Source organism: Limulus polyphemus, unplaced genomic scaffold (assembly GCF_000517525.1).
Source record: "Limulus polyphemus unplaced genomic scaffold, Limulus_polyphemus-2.1.2 Scaffold333, whole genome shotgun sequence".
NCBI classification, from domain to species: Eukaryota; Metazoa; Arthropoda; class Merostomata; order Xiphosura; family Limulidae; genus Limulus; species Limulus polyphemus.
In genome coordinates, this window is record NW_013665943.1 from 253,254 (window position 1) to 268,674 (window position 15,421).

Below are 15,421 nucleotides of genomic sequence, written 5' to 3' on the forward strand. Positions count from 1 at the left end.
GGTAACTAAACACTTTATGGCCAGGTAACTAAACACTTTATGGCCAGGTAACTAAACACTTTATAGCCAGATAACTAAATACTTTATAACCAGATAACTAAACACTTTATAACCAGATAACTAAACACTTTATAGCCAGATAACTAAACATTTTATAGCCAGGTAAATAAACACTTTATGGCCAGGTAACTAAACACTTTATGGCCAGGTAACTAAACACTTTATGGCCAGGTAACTAAACACTTTATGGCCAGGTAACTAAACACTTTATAGCCAGGTAACTAAACACTTTATGGCCAGGTAACTAAACACTTTATGGCCAGGTAACTAAACACTTTATAGCCAGATAACTAAACACTTTATAACCAGATAACTAAACACTTTATAACCAAATAACTAAACACTTTATAGCCAGGTAACTAAACACTTTATAGCCAGTTAACTAAACATTTTATAGCCAGGTAAATAAACACCACCATTGCCTGGTCCCAAGTCCAGGATGAGAAAGGAGGAGGGTTGGACGCGGGGCTAGCAACTCCGCCCCATAAAAACCAACCTGCTACAGAAACTGCAACAACACTTCCATCGGCGAAGTGTTGTTGTGGCCCTATGTTCCACTAGGAACGACAGGAACTAAGAGAGAGAGAGAGTTACTGCAAGCAGGGGCATTATATATATATAATGTATGGATTATATTTTAATTTGGAATATAATGAATGCATACATATAAATAATTTGGAAATATACGATACACACATCTTCATGGGTAACATGCGAGTACATTTCTTACAAAGGAAAAAAAATCCATATATCCACTTAATGGATTGGAACTTCTCAGCACTTGTGTCCCCAGCTTATGGTCCTTGTAAGTTTGAATACTGAAGAATATTGTTGTTGGCTTTGTATTTACAAGTGTGTTCAGTTTCTCTTTACGTGTTTTATTTCTGAAAGACATTTTCTCATGATCCTTCCATTATCTGCAACATTTATCACTTGGTTGTTGGATCTGGATATGTTTTGGTTTTCTTTCTCAATGGCTACAGGTTGTGCAAAAAAGTTTATTTTGTTTCTAAACATTATCTAAGGTTTTATTAAAAGGTAAATAAACAATTTCATAATTTTTTTTGTGTACGCAAACTGTTTCTTTTAGTGTTTTATCTTTATTAGAAGTAATTACTAGCAAAATTATTTTAGTCAATTTTAACTAGTTCTAATTAACCACACAACATCTCGACTGTTACTTCCATTAATGCTTTTAATAGTAGAACTGGTGTTGTTACAGCTTAGACAAATATCATTAAAAAACAGAACTTAAGTGTTTAAATCAGACAAGTTATCATTGCACATAAAACATTTTAAGTGATGCTGTTCTGCAATTACATCTTTTTTTTGTAGTCGTAGATGGAATAGTGTGTAAGCATCACTATTGTGGACAAAATTACCAGTTTTATAGTTATTTTCTATACATTCATGCAAAACTTCGTTTAACTAATGTCTTTATACCTGGATATTTTTTTGGGTATTCAATAGCTGATCCTCGTGATGACCTTCATACATCATCAGGCTAACATCTTGTCAGTGACATCAATGCTGACAATTTTGATGATTTAAACAACATTTTGAAATATACATGTATATTTAAAAAAAAAGTAAGTCACATGTCTATCACATTTGATCTAAAATTGCATTGGAATAGAATGTATCAGAACTACATTTTTGACATGGTTTCATGTTTCATAATTGAGAAGAATCTGTTCTAGAAAAGTTACTTGTCACACGTACAAAAAGTTGCTTCCATGATATTCATTAAACCACTACTGACCTTAAGTAAAGTAGATGGAGCAAACATTACAACATTAACGTGTAATCTTTTTTAATGGAATGTAAGCTGGACATGTCAAGACTCTCTCAAAAAAATTTTATTTTGTCATGCACAAAGCTACACATTTGGCTATCTGTGCTCTGCCTACCATAGGAATCAAAACCCAGTTTTTAGCATTATAAGCTCACAGACTTATCACTGAGGAACTGGAAGCCTCATCAAATAGAGCATGATCAAACATGGCAATATAGATAATGGCATGTTATAACTCCAGAATAATTGTAGTACAAGGTACTCAACCTGTACATATAAATTTTTCTTATTCATAGTTCAATATCTGTTTTGGTTAACTTCTAGTCAGTAATGCAAGGGATAGGTGATCATTCGTGATACACATTTTGATATACTTCTAGTCAACCAGTGTAGCTGATCCTGTTAACTCACCTTTAGGTTGACTTAGTCAATCATGCGAAGGTTGGTGTAACTGAAATTTTTGAATTGTAACTGATCCATAGACATTAGAATCTGCAGGTCAACAGGAGTTAAAACTGCTTTCTCCATTGTAAAAAAATTGTCAAAATTACTGGAATCAGATGGGCTTTTCTGTTGGGAAAAAAAATACTCCTGTGATTTAAATAAGGTTTACGAATATAAATTTTCATTTTAAGATTTCAAAAACAGCTCATTTATATATCATAAAATATTAATTTTTGTTCCTGAGGGATATATACCTATTTCCAGTAAGATAGGTTTAATAATATCTATCTTACTTACCACCTTAGGCTTAAACGGTGGCTCCAGTTCTTGATGTTCAATCTTCTCCCAGTTAACAGTTCTGAAGAATGGTTGATCACAAATGTCTCCTGATGAGCAGTTAGGCATTCCCAACCGCTTCTGGGGTTTCTTTTCCAGTAACTTAAAAAATTAAATAATTAGAAGCATGCACAGAAGAAAAAAACAACTTTAGTTACAGCAGTTGAGAAAGAAATTTATTTAAAATCCCTAGCGACCTCAAACTAAACTATCCTGTCATGAAAGGCAGGTCACTAATAATGCAGATAGTTTTCTACTTAATTTATGCTTTTAACTTTCTTTGACTTTATGGTCTAAAAACACCCTTTCTCAACAAAATAAATAATAATTTGTACGTAACTAACCAGATAAGTGATAAGAATTATAGTGTTAGAAAATCCCATGGTTATTTAAATGGAAGTTTAAAACATGACAAAAAAATACATTAGCTCAATGCTGAATGTTCTGTAACTCCTGGTTTAATCACAGTTCTATAAATATAAAACTAAAGTTTTTTAAAAGATATATTTAAGGTACTCAAAAGTATTATCTTATTATTATTAATTAATTACACGATATTTAATTATATTTCCAAAAAATAAATCTGTTTCAGACTTTTTGGAGAATAAAATTATTTAAATGGAAAATACTTTAAAGTTTAATTACAAAATAATATTGCGTCTTCTATAGCCTGTCACTTTATTGTGTACCTTGGAAAGTATATCCTTCGCTTCTTTGCTGATAAATCGAGGATAATAAGCTGCTTCGTTGCAAGTGGACCAAAAGACTTCTTCCTCATCACCGCCATTAAAAGGCGATTGACCAATCAGCATTTCGTACAGAAGTACACCAAACGACCACCAGTCGACAGATTGGTTATATTTTTTTCCGCAGATAATCTAAGTAAATTAGAGCATTATTGAAACTGTCAATTTATTTTTCTCGCGTTAGGGATGATGTAAAATCCACAACTGTATTTCTACCTTATTACTTCACTGTGTATATACATTATAAAACATTCTTTAATAACATCAATTAAAACCTCGCTTCTTTGTAACTTGGAAGTAATGCTTGAAAGAATAGGTGCTTTTGGTAATTTGTTTTTAGATCTAAGATATTAACTTTAGAAGAAGGTGTATATAAATCGATAATTTGTAAGTTTTTCGTTTCTAGACTCGAGAGTATAAGCTCACCTCTGGTGCTATATATTCAGGTGTTCCGCAAAAAGTCGAAGTTTTCAGTTCATCTGTCACTCTATATTTACACATCCCGAAATCTGCGATTTTTACATGACCCGATCTGTCCAACAGAATGTTGTCCAATTTCAGATCTCTAAATTAAAACACAGAAAATATTACAGTATGTAAGTTGTCTCTGTTTGTCGAAGATTTGCAACTTATCAGGTGTCTTTCAAATTATTTAAAAATTAGAAAATATGCTGACTTTTTTTTTCTTCTTTTACTCTCTTTTTTTTATCTGTGAGAATATTTATCCTCGTTGTTGTTTCTTAAGCTACAGACGAAAGCAAGTTTTTCAAACAGGGTAGTTGGACTTAGAATGGGTCGCCTTCAGATATGGTAGACGCAGTTAATGTCAGAGATTGTTGTCCTTTAACGTTTATAAGTTTTCTAATATTGACAAACTTATGTCGCCCTTACATAGGCATAGTACTCTTTATTTAGCATATTTCTTGTGTTTGTTTTATTATTCACTGTTATATTAATAAAGTTTTAAGTACACGAATATATAAATTAAAAGACTTATACACAGATAAAAATTTGAAACATACATACAGCTTTGACTTATTCCTTAATAAAATTAGTTTTACTAACACCAGCGCACAGCCCTAAAACACCGATTCGGTGGCGCTCTACGTCGCCATCATGACTCAATTACTGTGCAATAAGTAATCGTTGTATGCGTGTTTTAATATTTTACAGGGTTATCTCGAATTTAATTCACGGTTCCTAACAAGTTTCATATTTCACGATTCTATAAAGTTTTTATCGTAGTCATCAGTGCCTGACATGGCGTGGTGGTTACAGCGATCCACTAACAATCAGCGGGTTACAAGTCCTAATCTCGTTAGTCGTCCTTTCAGCTATGAGGTCGTCATAATGTGAGTTAATCCCACTTTTCGTTGGTAAAAGACTTGTCCAAGTATTATTGGGGAGTGGTGTTTGACTAGCTGCTTTCCTTCGAATATAGGCACGGCCAGTTGGTTAGGACACTCGACTCGCAATCTGAGGGTCGCGGGTTCGAATCCCCGTCCCACCAAACATGCTCGCCCTTTCAGCCATGGGAGCGTTATAATGTGACGGTCAATCCCACTATTCGTTGGTAAAAGAGTAGCCCAAGAGATGGCGGTGGGCGGTGATGACTAGCTGCCTTCCCTCTAGTCTTACACTGCTAAATTAGGGATGGCTAGCGCAGATAGCCCCCGTGTAGCTTTGCGCGAAATTCAAAAAACAAACAAACCTTCTAATATATCACTTCTAAATTAGATGGAGCTAGTGTAGGTAGCCGTCGACTAGCTTTACACGGAATTCAAATCAAATTTACAGCTTTTAAAGTTGAAGAAAGAAAGATATTCGATCACACCACTGCATGACAACTAACTAACTTAACAAAACCATGTCAAGTTTTAATTATTGTTTTCCACCACAGCCCATTCACAAGATTAGATCACATTTCATTCAAGTATAGATCTTCAGTTTCACCCTAACGTTACTTACCGATATACTATTCCCCTTTTGTGCATAAACTTCAAAGCAACGACTATCTCTGCAGCATAAAACCTGAAAGATAAAAGAAACACTAAGAACTCGACTTTTTAAGTAAAAAAAATGTGAAAAGGTGTTTTAGTTACCTGGCCATAAGGTGTTTAGCTACTTGGCTATAAGGTGTTTAGTTATCTGGCCATAAAGTGTTTAGTTACTTGGCTATAAGGTGTTTAGTTACTTGACCATAAAGTGTTTAGTTACCTGGCCATAAAGTGGCATCCCTGCCGGGGAACGAACCCGGCACCTTTGGATTAGAAATCCAACGCGCTATCCACTGCGCTATAGGGACACAAAAGAAACCTTCTACAACCACCTAACTAATAGCACACTTTGTCACCCTACATAAAATGTAGCAAAACCTAGATACCTCTTTGGAAAAAATTCAGATAGTTAGTTATTTCAACGTTTTAAATGGAAGAGACCCCAGTTGAATGTAAAATCCATAGCCCAAGATCAAATCCCAGCCATTACCACCACAGAAAAGTTATTCTCTTGACTTTGATAATTGCAGCAAATTAACAGCTGAAACTTAGGATACTAATTAGTAATTAGTACCTAGTTACAAAAAAAAAGTAGTTAATCATATAGGCTCCTAACTATATATATGACAATGATTGATATCTGATTGTTACAACCTTACCACAAGTACTAGATAAATATATTTGACATACTTTTGAATTAAGTTTTAAAATAGGATATTTGTGAGGCTTTACAGTTATAATCTTTGTAGAAATCTCCAATAAACTCTATAAAAAACACTATTGTCAATGTCCAGGAACAAATATGTTATCACAGTTTATGTGCCTTAGGTAATCAGGTGTACAAAAGATATTTGTCAAGCTTTATGAACATTTATAAGGGTTTGTATAATGATCTTAAAACCTTGAAAAGTACATTTTTGTTGCTGAGGTTTCAGAAAGTCCTAGATAGTGCTTCTTATGAAAGTTAACAACTGATGACCACCTATCTCATGAAAGCAGTATCCACTATCATCACACTGTGATTTATATAATCCAAGTGTATAAATAAACATCCTTCTACTTACATTTATATAACAGTGTTCTAGTGACCAGTGTTCCTCACCTTCCCCTGGGGTTGGTGTGACCAAAGTGGCCATCTAGTTGTTATCTAACAGAGCCTAGGCTGGTAGGAAAGAAATGAGCATGATATTATCCACACTTGAGACTGACAGATTGAAAACTGCTTAAAATCTGAGAATTTGTTATAACCTACATTTCATCTCCTTGTTGATTTTGATCAGCAACAAGCTCCATCTAACACAAGAATAGCAACTTGTCATGGATGTGTCATATCTTGCTCCCAGCACCACAGCCAAAATTTGCATGCAGAACTGGAGTTTTACTGAATTATGTTGAGAATATATCTAGAAAACTGAGTTCTTAAAAATATTTTAATCAGATAATGAAAATGTTTCTGTATTATAAGTAAAACATTGGGTTTCCCTAGTTTAAATTCATCATACCCAGACATGCTGTTTATGAATTTTACTTTTCAAAGATAATTTCTCATTGCCATTTGCATTTCAGTAATGCATGACTGAAACATAACTGATTAGCACTTAAAAACACAGTACAAACTGTGTTTACATGCAACTGTAGCAGCAGCTTATGCTACTTTCATCTTTTCTAGCAAAACTCAACCCCTGAGAAATAACTGTTATGAATGGTAAGTGTAAAGATAACCACAGATAGAAAGGGTTGCTAAGTTCCAGTCACTGATGGTAAGACTGATGACTTGATGTGATAAAGTAATGGTCATAAAATGAAGCACATACCTTCTGCTGGATATCAATACTTAATGACTCAAAAAGCAAGTAGTTTGACACTCTTTCAGTTGGCAATTTTTTTATTACATGACAATCCTAGCTTTCATGCAGTCACATCTTGAAACTCATCTGGTTTGACCTCCAATGCATATTTCCTTTGAACAGTGGACCTCATAAGTTGGGGGGAGGGGGTGCCGTTTGTGTCAGTACAATGTTGAGGCCATGAACATCCTCTCCCTAATTGTTTTGTCATAGACATACAAAAGAAAACCAAAACGGGTTCATGGGGGGTGGCAATTTTTGCTCAAAATATCACACTTGCCTAGAAATCTAAGATGCACAAATCGCTTTCATTTGTTTGTTCCTCAATCAAACAACCACCATAATTGGCTTGTACCCTCAAACCAGCATTTAGGAGGTACACTTAGGGTCTCAGATGACCATTACAACTGCCAAACTGTCCATCCTCATCAGCCATTTCGTCAAAACAAAGACAAGGCCCTGCAAAAAAATTTTCAGACCCCAAATCTGCTCATTCCAGACATACTAGAAACATATACAGCATGACCCAGCCCATCAGTGGATGACCTCTTTTCCAGTGGGGGAGAGAGATCAGCCTTGCTTACAGAGCTCATGTGGTTTGGAGATGTAACATTTTTTTGTGGACCCATTTTCTATCTCAGACTGGACAGTCTGACTCAAAAGGGAGACCTACGGTTGTTGAGCAGCAAGATGCAGAGTACATCTCTTAGGCAGATCCTGCTGGCCCCCTGCTTGCCCTATGACCATCAGTTGTTGAGGCATCTTGCCTCTCTTCTTTGAGAAAGCCTTGCCATCTCTACCCTTTATCCTTCTATTGAGGAGGCATCTATTGTGTTGCTGTATGGTGGCACAGATCACTATAGTGCATCTTTCCTCGATAATTCTGTTATCAGGTTATCATCCTCAACTTCATAAGAAAGGGACACATGCTGTGACCATATAGATCACTTAAGTAGATGTCATCCACCTGCAGTACCTCCATTTTCACTGGTGGGGCAGCTTGGTACTTCTCTTCCTAGAGTTGTGGTCTAGTTAACCAGCACCAATCTCAGCTCCAACAATTGCTTCCTGTCTTGCCAGTTGGCAAAAGAGCTTGTACCGATGGAGTTCATCCACCACTGACATATCTCATGACTGACAACAGCTGAAGAAGACTTTAATAGAAAATAAGGAGCTCTTGTCAGTACATTTAGGTCCTCTTGTGAGTATGATGAAGGAAAAGAAAATGCTAATTGAAAATATACCAAAGTTAAGTTAAATACCATGGTACATTAAACTATATAAATACTGTATGTGAAATCCAAATTATTATTTCGAATTTATCAATGAAGCTTGAAAAACATTTTCAACCTGAAATAATAGAGCTGATGCCAAATCTAGATCTATCCACACATAATATGAACAAATGGTATAAAAAGTTACCACTTTCTTAAGTCAAAAATGTATTTCCAATAATACCTCCTCTCACATTACAGCTATTACTCGACTGACAGGGTTTCCTTTCTTTGCCCATCTAAGCACTGGTCTGAATTTTTCTCACTTGCTTCAGTTTTTTTATTCCCCACTTAATTACCCTTGGTGATATCTGTCATGTGACACTCTTCACCTATGTCAGTGCACCCTTTATCCTGGTACTGTATATAAGCACTTTATTTAGATAATATTATCACTTTTTTTTTTTTAGACTGATCCACTCCATAGTCTCTAACACCGGCTCTTAGTGGGGAGGAAGTATTATTGGAAATACATTTTTGATTTAAGAAAATGTTAACTTCTAAAACATACTTACATAGAGTGATGCATTCCAAGCTACCAGAATCACGATGAGAAGGTAAGCACCACTGAAGTTAACAGACCTTCTTTTCAACCTGAAGAAGTCCGAAAGGCAACACCTCAAACATGGAATGATGGAATCCTGTATGCCACACTAAATCTGAGGAAACAGAACTCATCTGGTCTGGAATTATGATATGCATCTTCATTCCCCAACATTCAGCTTGCCCTCAGAATTATGGGGAGGATGTAGAACAAACTGTACTCTGTGTTCAGAATTACGAGTAGACAATGGACCTTCTTCCATGAACAGTGTACTGAAACAATACTGATCAAAAAGAAGGACCATACTCAACCCAACTGGATAGCCTAGCATCAAATCTGAACCAGTATTACAAATAGGCTCCTGGTGTTTCTCTTACTGACATCTGGGAAAAAACATCCAGGGTCCTGGGTAGGAGGGCCCCAAATTTTGTTCTATTCTCCAAGAGTGGAGGAATTCAATCGAACCCTCTGGAGGAATAACCTCTGTCTACCAGCCCAATGACTGGAAACTGGGTGTGGTAAGGACTCCCTAGCTCCACTAGTAAAATCTGGGGTAAGGGAATAATGCACACTGGGGGAATCCTGAAGAACATTGCTCTGGAAACAGTGCAATAGGTGAACCAAGTTCCCTAAATTTTTAAGAGCAATTAAATCCAATGATTGGCAGTGACAGGCAAGATTCCTTTATGCTTTACTCATGATTGTCCATGAGTGGTGGTTCAGCATAGTACAGTAATACCACCTGGTCAGCCTCTAGGTGGTCTTATGGAACACCTCATTTATACAGAGCCTGTTGCAAACCAGATAAAGTATATTGAATTAGTGCTTGCTAGTGTGGAATTGGTTTGATAAAAGCACATCTGCCTAGGCAACACTTGCCAAAGAGTGGGATCCTGTGAAAACGAGGTAAGGGACCCTGGAAGGTAAAGAAAAGACAAGAGTGGCAATGGAAATACTCAACCCTCTGTATAATTTAGTGGATGTAGCTAAGATAGCTACAGGGGTAGTCAAAAACCCTCTGAGGAAGATACTGCTAGATCATGCAAATAATGTGAGATGAACTTATTGTTGGAGGTCCACATACCAGCTCACACAATATCCTCCAGTGAGCAATTCAACTGGGCTGCTAAGAATATAGAAATGTGATGAATCTGATTAGATGTGACTTGCAGAAGTCTCCTTGCCTTTAAAGATAGCCCAGAATAAGTGATATGGATCAATTTCATCCCCATCTCATCAATTTAACCAGGGATAAATACTGGAAACTGAAGGATCCCAATGAAGAAAAGGTCATTGTCTAGCGCCTCTAAAGGCAATAGTGGGAGCAACATAACACTGCAAGACTCTCACTGGGCATCACAAATGATCAAGATCCGATCAGTCACAGAAGTGAAAAATGGTGATGAGATGAATTGGTGAAAATGATTTATTCCATTCCCTGGCTGTCAATGTCATAGGAAATAAAAACCAGTCTGAGGACATATGTAGAATGATAATGCATCCTGTGCACAATATGCATAAACCACTCTAACCAGTGACATCTGTAGGTTAGCAGCAACAAAAATTAAATCTTCAGGAAAAGGTGATACGTGGTACATGAGGCTAAGGTCCAAAACGGATGTTGAGAAGGGTAAGTGAAATGGTCGAGTGGGACGAAGGGCCCAATATAATGTAAGGAAGCCAGAGAGTACTGGGGACTCAAAGAAGTTTTGTCTCGAGTATTGAAAGGTAGTTGATAAGGCCACCTTATATAGAGTGATTGTGGAAGATACAAAACCCTTGTCAAAGAACCAGGTCAGAAAACGAGTTATGGTTGACACTTTTAATGAAGTGGTTTCAACCTCTTCTCAATACACATTGCTGATATGTGTGCCATTTTTTTTTGATAAATGCCTATTGTGAGACTAAGCATAGACTGAGACAGATAAATAGCAACCTTAGAAATTGAACATTAATGCTGTGTGAAGGAACTGCATAACATCCATGCATGAAGCTTGATCTTCTGGATAGCTGGATGTATGATGTCAGATTACAGATTCTTCAACAGAGATGGCTCAAGAGGAAGTGGAAGAGGTGGACACTCCTGAAGGTATTGTAGAAACCAGGGTTTAGCTGCCAGTTTGGTGCTTTTAACAGGACCCGACAGTAGGTTGGAACAAATCATAGCTAGTACCTTGGGTAACATACATATTGGTGGGAAGGCTTAAAGGTGTAATCCTATCCTGTCCTGATGGAATGCATCCATTTCCCATGCCCGAGAGTGAGGTAATGGAGACCAACTTGCCAGTATTTGGGTATTCCAATGTGTGGTCAACATACCTATAATCGTTGTTTCAAAATATGAGCCAATCCAAAAAAAAACACGTTGCGATGCAGCATCCATTCTATCAGGAGAATCTATTTGGGTCGAAACAACTGATCTGCCAATGAAGTCATCACCCATTGAATGTGTCAAGCTAGTAGGGTGAGATGATAGAAGTGGTCTGAAGAAAAAGGTCCAAGGTTCGAAAACAATGAGCCCTGGAGCAAGAACTGGAATTCCTGACCATTAAAATATGCACCCCATCCTGAAGGGAGGCATCCATGAAGAGGTGGATCTCAGGATGAGGTGATGGCAGGGAAACCCATATTTTAGTATTGTTCTGATCGACCCACCTCTCAAGATAGAACAGAATGACCCTGAATAAGAAAACTGGGGAATCCTATGAATCACTGTTCATGATCCATTGGTCACTTAATGACCATTGAAGGGATATCTTGTGCACTCGTCTCAAAAGAATGAGAGATTCGATTAATGCCCTCATTCCCAAAAGAGGAAGGACCATCCATGCAGTGGGAGAAGGAGAGGTGAGTAAGATTCGGACTTCCTGTTACATGGCTTAGAGCCGGATGGGAGTCAGCTGAGCTCAACTGAGGTACATGATGAAAAAGTTACCCAAACTGATGACATATTGTGTTGGAGCGATAAAAGATGTTTCAGCTCTGATAAAGAAACCTGCCTTGGTTGATTCTGAAAGTAGAATCCGAGTGTGACATTCTGCCAATTGACAAGATGGTATCAGTGGTAACCAGTTGTCCATGGTATGGTGTTTGTACAGGCCTAGGGAAATGAATTGACAAGAAAAAACTTGTACAGTTCGGTAGTACACATATGGTGCCAATGCTAGCCCGAAGGACAGAGCCCTGAAGTGCAGCACCTGACCCTTGTGCACAAAATGCAAGTAGTTGCGGGATGCCACCACTATAGAAATGTTCAGATAGGAGTCAGTAAAAAATGCTAACTCATAGTGAGGAATGACTCACCTGTGAACCTTTGAGTATCTGGGAATTGAGAAAGATCAATGACTGGATGCCAATCTCTTGTCTTCTTGAGCCCAACAAACAGATGGGAATAAAATCCTGGAAGAACTGGCATGACACTCTTCATTGCCCCCAGACAAACAAAACTCTGGTAGCCATAGTACAAAGTCCCAAAATCCGAGTACCTGTGGGAGGCAGAAACACTACAGGTTAGGTGGATAACTGTGGTGAAGGTATAAACTGAATGACTAACCCTGACTCAAGGACCCATATTTCCCATGGATCGCTGGTTATGATTTACCACAGATCCAGAAACCTTTGGAGCTGAGCTCCCACAGACTCCAAAGAAATACTGATTCCACTGGTGGCATTCTGACCAAGCAAGGAACCCTTGGATATGGACAGAATCTATTCTAGATACCAGTGGACTGAGGGGCTGATGTCAGGGGTCGGAACCCTGTAGGAGCTAAGGGAAATTGAGATGCCAATGAAAACAGAGATTAATGTGCAAGCCGACAATCAAACCAATGTGCATGCTAACAGTGGTCCTGAGAGTTTACCAACAAAGTTTAGAGGAATAATAAATACCTCGGCACTGTATATAGGATGAGATGAACCCTACAAAGTTATGATCTAATCGGGTTAACTACAGACTCCACTCTAGAACCTCAAGTTTCCAGGAGCAGATGTATTTCTTGAAAGTTGGAATATGCTTCCACCTGGCAGTGGTAGGCTAAATCACATAGTTCTGACAACCATAGTGAACAAGGCATAGCTGTCCTTCATGTAACTGAGCAGTAAAACTCACTGCATGAACCACAATATCAGTGGATGGAGGGAGAATTAAGTATTTGCTCCCAGACCTTTCAACCATCAAGTAAGGTGGCAGGCTCAAAAGCAACTAGGGAAAGATGCAAAACATTACACATTCGATGGACCAACTGAAGAAAAAGAGCCTGAGGCAATTGATCCCAAAGTGGCCTTCTGGAAGCCAATGGAATAAAGAAAGGCACAGTAAAAAGCAAATCTAAAGTCTCTCCAGAATGTCCAGAAAGATCACCCTCAATTGCAGCTTCAGAGCACCTGGAGGAACACCACAGAACCGAATATATGTCTCCATCTCACTGTGAATAAAGTCACTGACAGTCTCCCCTCTGATTGTTGAGCAATGCTAGATGTGATAGAAGAGATCTGATTTGCTTCTATGCCAGAAATAATCCGGGAATTCATGCTGTATATAGGCGTGCCAAATGGAACTTTTTCCTTTTTATGAAATTCTACTAGTTAACATGAAGAATACTTAAAGTATTTCCAATGATCGTAGTACACAGAAACTCATTAGTAAATGCTTTGTCGAAAAAATTTATAATATTATCTGAATGATGTGCTTATATACAGTACCAGGATAGAGGGCACATTGACTTAGGTGGAGAGTGTTACGTGACAGATATCGCCAAGGGCAATTAAGTGGGAAATAAAAGACTGTAGAAAGTGAGAAAAATTCTAAAGAATGCTCAGATGGGCAAAGGAAGGAAACCCTGTCAGTCGAATAATAGCTCTAGTGTGAGAGGAGGTAAGTATGTTTCAGAAATACTAAAGGTGTTCACACTTAATGTAAAGAAATGCTTTATCAATATTTTCAACCTTGCTTGCTTGAGGCAAGTGTGAGAACAATAACACAAGGTATGGTTACTAGTTGCTTAGACTCATAACTTAATTTGAAAGTATAGAGAAAATATTGCAGAACTGGAGGTTTTTACCAGATACTGACTCAAAACTGCAAAAACAGCAGAAAAATAAGCGGAACATTAAAACTGTGTAAAACGTTTTAAAACTTGCATTAAATCTTATAAAGTCTTTAAAATTTCTGCTCTTCCAAGCCCAAACACAATAAACTTTCAAGTTTTTGATAAGAAAGCAGATATTGGTTCTTCTTAGATCAGCTGATCAATGGGCAATGAAGATCAACTATTTGCAACTATTACCTGATTCACCAACAAGAATAACTCGCCTTTGGCCTTCACTTCTCTAGTTTGTAACTTCAAGAAAGTAAAATTTAGTAACATACCTGAGTGCTTCTCTGAATCCAACTTGGAAACTGTGAAAAACAACATAAGTATGAAAATTTTACTTTTGAAATGAAATAGTGGAAAACAAAGTATATCCTCATACTATTATGTTAGTAACCAAAATTAAGTCAACTACATTACAAGTAGTTATCAAATCTTCCAACCTTGAAAATTTCATAGTTTTTCATTCTTAACTCTTATGTGCTTTCTGATACAAATTAAAATATCACAATAAATAAGAAAAATCATTCTCGACTTCACAAACAAATCCAGAATTATACTTGTGCATTTCACACAAAATATATGTTCCAGTCCTACAACCAAATATAGTTAACTCTGAAGTGTGTTAATTACAATTACCTTGTTTAGAAATAATATTGAGGTAAAGTACTCAATGTTATTTGTCAAAGTTTGAAATTGTTTGGTCATATCTTCTATCCATGGTGGGAATTTAGGTTAATATATATTTCATTCCCATGAGTGGTCAGAAACTTCAGTTCCCCTTTGCCCCACGAGTTAAGATTAAGTGGCACCTAACTTTAGAGAATTGTGGATTATCATGGGGGGGTTGATATCAGGCTAACTAGTGGGATTGCCTCAAGACATCAGGAGAAGCTGTGAGGAAATCTGGAAATAAGATGACAGAAGGAGAGTTTCTTGAGACGTTGCCTACCAACACAGAGAGGTAGCTGTGGTTGAAGCCCATTCGTTTGTGATACGCATGGCTTGTGTTTACACTTGGTAATGACGTTATTTGGCTTGAAGTGTGTTAATTACAATTACCTTGTTTAGAAATAACATTGAGGTAAAGTACTCAATGTTATTTGTCAAAGTTTGAAAATTGTTTGGTCATATCTTCTATCCATGGTGGGAATTTAGGTTAATATTGTTACGTCTCCGTTTGTTAATTAACTTTCCGTAACTTCGTTCCGACGAAACTTAAGCGACACGAGTCCTTACTTAATAAAACTGGTTTATTCTTTCCCAATATAACGTTCCCGATACACTC

General features: G+C 37.2%; 2 protein-coding genes and 1 non-coding gene across 4 annotated transcripts in view; 1 reads left to right on the forward strand and 2 right to left on the reverse strand.

Moving 5' to 3' along the window:
- Positions 1-15,421, forward strand: part of LOC106457450 (dynein heavy chain 8, axonemal-like) — a 459,787-nt gene that overhangs the window by 115,012 nt on the left and 329,354 nt on the right. The window lies entirely within an intron of this gene.
- Positions 1,236-5,499, reverse strand: LOC111085324 (putative protein kinase C delta type homolog). 2 transcript variants are annotated; one of them, XM_022383394.1, is made up of 6 exons: positions 5,350-5,499; positions 3,808-3,946; positions 3,325-3,513; positions 2,597-2,737; positions 2,267-2,425; positions 1,236-1,594 (listed from the first exon to the last, which is right to left on the reverse strand). In XM_022383394.1, the coding sequence occupies exons 1-5, from the start codon at positions 5,373-5,375 to the stop codon at positions 2,279-2,281; spliced, it is 642 nt and encodes a 213-aa protein (XP_022239102.1). In that variant the 5' UTR covers positions 5,376-5,499; the 3' UTR covers positions 1,236-1,594; positions 2,267-2,278. The 2 variants fall into 2 exon arrangements, with proteins under 2 accessions (XP_022239102.1, XP_022239101.1); XM_022383393.1 differs by having other exon boundaries at positions 1,236-2,425.
- Positions 5,614-5,686, reverse strand: Trnar-ucu. Its single transcript has one exon. It is a non-coding gene; the product is annotated as a tRNA-Arg (tRNA).

Bases quoted from the DNA above. Each gene is read 5' to 3' on its own strand.
- LOC111085324 (XM_022383394.1), bottom strand. From the start codon at position 5,375: ATGCACAAAAGGGGAATAGTATATCG. The intron at 3,947-5,349 runs GTAAGTAACGTT...GTTTTAATTTAG, and splicing joins AAAAGGGGAATAGTATATCG to AGATCTGAAATTGGACAACA. The intron at 2,738-3,324 runs GTACACAATAAA...TAATTTTTTAAG, and splicing joins CGAAGGATATACTTTCCAAG to TTACTGGAAAAGAAACCCCA.